The sequence below is a fragment of the Monodelphis domestica genome, chromosome 2 (assembly GCF_027887165.1).
Source record: "Monodelphis domestica isolate mMonDom1 chromosome 2, mMonDom1.pri, whole genome shotgun sequence".
Classification (NCBI taxonomy): domain Eukaryota; kingdom Metazoa; phylum Chordata; class Mammalia; order Didelphimorphia; family Didelphidae; genus Monodelphis; species Monodelphis domestica.
This window is the reverse complement of record NC_077228.1, coordinates 255,329,429-255,336,775: the sequence shown is the minus strand read 5'-3', so window position 1 is coordinate 255,336,775 and position 7,347 is coordinate 255,329,429. Positions and strand designations below refer to the sequence as shown.

At 38.0% G+C, this 7,347-nt stretch overlaps 1 protein-coding gene across 1 annotated transcript in view; it reads right to left on the bottom strand.

Moving 5' to 3' along the window:
- Window positions 1-70: 70 nt before the first annotated feature.
- Window positions 71-7,347, bottom strand: part of LOC100012106 (histone H2B type 2-E-like) — a 29,243-nt gene continuing 21,966 nt past the window's right edge. The window contains exons 2-3 of the mRNA XM_056814281.1: window positions 470-559; window positions 71-215 (exon numbers count right to left, since the gene is read on the bottom strand). Coding sequence (XP_056670259.1) covers window positions 188-215; window positions 470-559 — 118 coding nt within the window. The 3' untranslated portion in view covers window positions 71-187. The remainder of the gene's footprint in view (window positions 216-469; window positions 560-7,347) is intronic.

Genomic DNA, 7,347 nt, shown 5'->3' with positions numbered 1-7,347 from the left:
CATAAAAGTTGTTCTGCTTCGATATTCTTCCATCTGTTCTTCATCTCTATTTTTCCCATCTTTATACACATAGATAGCTGGAGAGAACTGGGAACGGAACCACCTCACCTCCATTTGCTCAGCATTTTTCTTGGGGAAGAGGTGACAATGTAATATGGCATCTTCTCCTACCATGACCAGGAGAGGCTTAGCAGGTGCAACCACAGTAAATTGAGCTGTTCAACAAAGGAGGAGAATTATAGAGAAACTCGTTGTAGGAAACACATATCAGAGATGTGAGGGTGGGGGTGGGTAGGTGAAGAAAATACAATGCTTTTTCAAGAAAGGGATAACTTTATTCCCATAGTATTCTAGCCTCAGGGGCTTCCTGAAATGAGGGTGACAATTATCTTCTATAAGGGAAAAGTGTAGATAGGAAATTATTTTTGCCTCTTGAGAAGTCTCCTTGTTGGAAAAGAGAAACACTTACCTGAGATCATTGTGAGCAGCTGAAGGAAGAGGACAGCTACAAGACCACTTAGCACAGAATGGTCTGGGAAATAGGCCATATTCATAATTTCTAGAGAAGACAATAACATTATTTTAACTGTGCTGAAAGATCTGTGCTAAGAGAAGATTTAAAAAAATTACCATAGATATGATGTAGTCCTTGTTCTCCTGGACAATACAATCTAGCTATGAAATATGAATATACTGCAGCAATACACAAGTATTTTAGAGAAGTACAAAACAAAGTGCAGTATTAGGTTTATAAGGGAAGATCATTATCAATTGGGGGATCAGGAAGGCTTTTCATCAGGTTGCATTCATTTCTTTACCCTGGCCCAAAATTCTCTTCATCCTGAACATTCACTCCAGCCTTGGCATTCACATCATGGAAGTACACACACACTCTATAACTCCTTCCTTTGACTGGATGCTTTCCTCATAGAACCTCTTGTTAAAGAAGGTATTCAGGCTAATCATTGCTTACTGGCTGTTCTCCATTGCATGCCTTCATTCCTTTCCACCACCTTTCAGCTTCCCAAATATGTTGTTTCCCCCCATTAGAACAGAAGTTATTTGAAGGTCAAGACTGTTTCTTTTTGCTTGAATTTGTATTCCTGGAGCTGAGCACAGTGATTGTTGGCTGGCATTTGAGTTGTTTTAAAGGATGAATAAAAAGGAATTCATCAGTTCAAAAGTAGAAAAGAGGATATACCAAGCAGAGAGAATAGCATGAACCAAACCATTGTCACCTTTTCTATCATGTAGAACCTAGTGGAGATCACCAAGGATCTTAAAGTTGAAGGGTTTTAGTAATGACAAATCAAGAGGATGTTAAAGACGTATTCAAAAGCTGATGCCAATGAGCAAGGTGTTCATGGATCAGACTTATCTGGATATATATTTAATATTTCACATGATTGATTTATAGTGAATCCTTCAATTGGATCGGGGTAAAAAATTGTTGGACTTAAAAATTAAGCTTCTATCGTGGAAAAGAACTGCAGCAGCGATCTGGAAGTGGACAGGCACAGAGAAAAGATCTTTGGAATCTCAAAGGCTTAAAATCATCATTTGAACAAGCAGGATGAAAATTGCTAATACTCAGGAAGCTTCTTGGCCTGGATTTTTTGGGCAAGGGAGATTTTACCAAGGGCATAGGTACTTCCTTCCAAACACCAGTTTCCTGGCCACCAGGATCATTGTTTTTGTAATTAGGCTTGCAATTTGATATAAAGGTCTTTTTTGGTATCTCTTTTGTGTTATCTGAAAATTCATTTGAAAATTTCCATCTCAAATAAACCTTCTGGGTGAAGGGTCAGTGATCACATCTTCTCTTGTAGACTGCTTCCAAGTCTAGATCTCGCTGTGTCTCTCCTTTGTCTTTATGCCCCTTAAAACTCTTTCCTAGGGCTTTTTTCCATTTGTTTTCCAATCCCTGGCTTCCCTCCTTTAGGTTCAAAAAGGATACACACACATCTGTGGAGCTGCAGGATGCTTCAAAAGTTGTGTGACCACTGGCTTTGCCATTGTGTCCTAAGGACCAATGAACATTTTCATTTGACTTGTGCCTGAAATCTTCTGTTCTGCTTGCCTCTCCCACTAGTGTGAACCCTTTTAAGAGCAGAAATTAGTTTACTTTTTTATTTGTATCCCCATAATAAGCACTAAGTAAATAAATATTAATGAATTAATTTTCATTAATCCGTGATCAAAGACCTATGGGTAGAAAGGGACAAGGAATATTTGAAGGACAGTAATTTTTTTTTTTGCCTACAGAGGACACTAATATGAGGTAAGCAAGAAGTTAGAAGATTGAAGGCATTATGAATGATGCAAAAGAGAGGAAAAGATAAGACGAGGGACAACCTTCAGAAGGCTATTTTAATAACCATGTAGATGGTAACAAGAACCAGTAATAGGTTGGTGACAGTGGGAACAAATTTAAAAAATATTTTAGAGTTGAAATCTATAGGGTTCATAACTATTTAGATGTGAGAAAAGACTTAAAGAAAGCTCCAAAGTTAGAAATTTGGAAGTCTGGAAGAATGGTGGAGTATTGGAGAGAAACAGTGAATATAGTAGGACCAGATTTAGAAAGACAGAATGAAATTGATTGCTTACTCTTGTTTTATTCTTTGTAGGGGAGGCATCTTTGGAGTCAGAAAGACTTAAATTCAAGTCCCATCTGACACATACTGCCTCAGTGGCCCTGGGTAAGTCAATTAACCTCTTAGTGCCCACTTATGCTCTAAAATTTAAAATGTAAAGCAAACAAGCACTGATTTCTACTGGATGAGGAGATCCCTCACCAGGGAGCTCCTTATACAATAAAATCTCAGGGGGCAACTGGGTTGCTCAGTGGATTGAGAGCCAGGCCTAGAGATGGGATTTCCTGGGTTCAAATTTGACCTCAGACACTTCCCAGCTGTGTGTTCCTCAGCAAGTCACTTAACCACCCATTCTTCTGCCTTGGAACCAATCAATACACAGTATAGATTCCAAGATGGAAGGTAAGGGTTAAAAAAAAAATCTCAGGTCTAGACCAAGAGAAAACAAAGAAACAGACTAAACAAAACATTTTTGGGAGGGTAGGAAGCTACAGGCTTAAAAATGCTTGTTGTCTGACTGGCAGAGCTCATCTAATCCCAGAAAAGCAATTTGCTGCTGTATAATCCAAAACAAAGGGAACTCCAGGTGAATGTCACAGGACAACTTTAATTTTATGTTTTGATTTGGTACCAACAAATCATTATTTTTTATAGTGATATATTTTAAAATGTATCTTTTATTTCTAAAGTATCCATCACCCTTCCCACTCCAGTTTGTCCTTTATAACAAAAGAAAGAGGCAGAAACGGTGACTGAGAGGTAGAGAGAAAGCAGTTCAGCAAATTTAAGCAACATATCAGTAGAATCTGACAGCTTTTATGCACTATTCCACCATTATAGATGCCCCACTTCTGTAAAGAGGGCACTAATACCTTATGGCTACAGTAAATAATCTGCAGAGCATAATTGTTCCTCTCTTCCTGGAGAAGAGATTTGGGGAGGGCAGAAAGTGAATACACTCATAGTTCTATTTGGGTCAAGCTTCAATGCAAAACAGTTTGTACCCATTTTCTATCCTGAGAGAACTACTCCACCTTCTCTGCCTGCCTTTCCTAGTCTTCGGTTACCTATTTTCCTAAAAATGCTCCGTAGGGTAAATAAAGGCTAGTAGTACAGTCATTAGAAAATGAAATTCACTTTCCTTTTTTACTCTCCCTCCTCTTTCTGCTACATGGAGATACTTCCCTTTAGCAATGAAGATACCTCCTCCTCTTCTAGAATCATGTTCTGTTCTTGATTCTCCCCTGTAAATTACGGGTACACTCTTTCCCCTCTTACTCACCTGCCTGGATTCCCCATGAGACAGCCAAACCAAAAGCCTTGCAGAAAGGAGACACAGTTTTCTTAGCCGTTCTTCAGTAACCATAGAAACCTCTGCTCAGCGGTAGGAGGATGTTCTCGTTTCTCTCAGTTTGAGATCATTTACAGGACCTAGCTCGGAACTGGTAGATTTTAAACCCGTTCATCCAACAGGATATTAGAATTTAAATACCTCACTAGTTACTGGGTAGAAAACTCTGGAGAGTTTAAACAGCAATGTATCATGTAACAGAATGCTATAGTGCAATTAAGAATGAAAACTTTCAAAGGTATATAAATAAGGATAAATGAATGTGGAAAGTTTTTTTTTCTTTTTTTTCTATAAGTCTTGTGATATCATCGATATAGGTAGCCTCTGCTGATCCGCACTTAATTATTAGACCGAGAAGTTAAAATTACTTGTCTAGGGTCATAAAGAGTATGTAACAGGCAAACTTTGAATTTTTGATTCTCAGGAAAGCTGTTTTCATTAGCTATCCTGACCTCCAGTTTGCATCTGCAACTGCCTATTAGTATGTCTCATAGACTTATGATGTCAGCAAGTCTAAAACTGAATTCTATCTCCTCCACTCCATTTATTTCCAAGGACACCACTATCCTCTTAGGTGGACAGTTTAGTTGGCACATTCTCTCAGGAGTCTTTGAGTCTTGTCAAATTAACCTCATTCACTTTTCTCCACTCTGATACTACCACTACCTTGGTGCAGGCAATACTCTACTATTAAGTCTTTCCTCATCCAATTCACCCCCCACATAACTATCAAACTGATTTTTCTGAAGTGCAGATCTGACTATATTGACTCCCTAAATTCCAGTAGCTCCCTATCTCCTCCAGAATCAAATATAAAATTCTGTTGGTCTTTTAAAACCCTTCGAATCCGAGTCCTTTTATCTTTTTAAATCTTCTTATTCCGTACTCTCCTCCAGGTATTTTATGATCTAGTGACACTGACTGACCTCTTTGCTGTTCCTTTCACAAGACACTTGATCTCCCAACTGTAAACTTTCGCTGGTCATCTTCTATGCCTGTAATTTTCTCCCTCCTCATCTCTGCCTCCTGGGTTTTCTCTGTTTCCTCAGCTAAACGCTCACCTTCTGTAGAAAACCTTTCCATGTTCTCCTTATCTTAGTTCCTTCTCTATAATATTTTCTCCAGTTTACCCTGTTTGTCCTGTTTGTCTATAGTTGTTTGCTTGTTGTTTCCCCTATTATATTGTGAGTTGTTTTTTTTTTAAACCCTTACCTACCATCTTGGAATCAATAGTGTACTGGTTCCAAGGAAGAAGAGTGGTAAGGGCTAGGCAATGGGGGTTAAGTGACTTGCCCAGGGTCACATAGTTAGGAAGTGTCTGAGACCAAATTTGAACCCAGGACCTTCTGTCTTTAGGCCTGGTTCTCAATCCACTGAGCTACCCAGCTGCCCCCTTGTGAGCTTTTTCAAAGCAAGAAATGTTTTGCCTTCCTTTGTATTTCCAAAACTTAGCATAGAGTCTGGCACATGATTGTCATTTAATAAGTGTTGACTTATTAATTTGACTTTACTACTTCAATGAATCTACCCTGAAATATTTACATAAAATAATTTGAAAAAAACCCCATAAACATAAGATCGATGTAGGCTTGCTTAGGTATACTCTGTGAAAGATTTCTCTCTTTCTGAACTTTAGTATACAAGGCACATAATAAAACAGTCCCTCTCTTCCAGAAATTTAGATTCTTATGGGGAATAGGAAGGACATGTACAAAAATAAATAAACCCAAAGAATGTGAAAGTAATACAAAGAAGTCAATAACTGACAAATGTTGTTATATGTTGTATTTTAGAAGAAACTAGTATTGGGGAATTACTGATCCTCCAGAGAGTAATTCTTTTACCTCTATCTGTTTGACTGGAAATCAATAAATGTAGAGGCCAGTTAAAAAGTTTGAGTAACATCAGCTGATGGCCAGTAAGTAAGCCAAGAGTAGAGTGCTGAAACAAGGAAGATACATTATATATATATGTATATATATATATATGTATGTATGTATATATGTATATATAAGACGTTTTGCATAGCCTTAGGGTAACATTACTGCAAGGCAAAAGGAGCCTATCAGTTCAATATTTCCTTATTTGAGAGGTTGAATAATAGAGGCAGCATTTTAAAATTTTGATTTGGGGGAAAAATGTGTTTACCTTGGGTTTATAACTGTTAACCTTGGGTTCTCAGGAACTGCAAAGATTGGGTTTATTCTAGTGAGATAATGCATTTCTCAGAGGCTAATTTTATCAGATATGCTGGTGGGGCAGGAAACCTCTAAGGTTGATCCCATCCTTGCCAACCTGAGGGTCTTTATTTTTCAAAACCCTGTAGCTCTGTTTCTTTGATTTCTAAGCTTACTTTTTTCTGGGGCAAAAATGTTTTCCCCAAACTCACAGTCTATCTCCTCCATGAAAGCAGTGGTGATGGAATGTGTTCCAGTTGAGAAGAAACACTTGTGCAAAAACATGAAAGGAGAGACAGATAATTACTACATACAACATAGTTTTTAGGCTAGTTTTATTGAAACACAAAGTACATGAACATCATAGTATTCATATGCTATTTTAAAATTTATACTTGTGCTATCTAGTTGCTTAGAGCATGACAGTGGGCAATATGAAATGACTGCTGTAATAATAAGATTCATTGTGAGATGTGGGGTACTGGACCTCTCTATACACCTGCAGACCAGGGTCAGTCATAAGAGAGCCTAGCCTCTAATGAGAGGATCAGGGGGCAGCAGGTGGTGCAGTGGATAGAGCATGGGACTTGGAATCAGGAAGACTCCTCTTTGTGAGTTCATATCTGACCTCAAACATTTACTAACTGTGTGACCTTGGACAAGTTACCTAACCCCAATTGCCTAGTCCTTAATGTTCTTCTGCCTTGGAAACAATACACAATATTGATTCTAAAATGGAAGGTAAGGGTTTTAAAAAAAGAGAGCAAAAGGAATCAGACTTTTTTTCTCCCTCCCAATTTCTCTAGTTCTTTAAATCAGTACTCTAGATTATCAGGGGGGAGGAAATCACTTATTAATTAGGTTTGGTTCATGACTAGGGTCTCTCCAAACAGGAGGAGTGGAAAAGTATTCAATATATGATGCAAATCAAGCCCAGGACAACTAAATAACAATGAAATGTTTCCTCTACACCAAAGAAATTTGAAACAGAGACTAGACAAAGATTTCAGTCCTTCTGAACATTTGAGGAGTGCTTGGCTAATGCAATCCCCTCAAAGACTTTGGATCTACATGACCTACACCAGTAAAAAAACCTCAACACAGCCATACATATCACCATATATATCATATATATACCTGTAAAATAAGGAGATTGGATTACTATATTACCAACTATATTTACAGTTCTGTGATCTGTAACAATTATAATAATGGAGAAAAA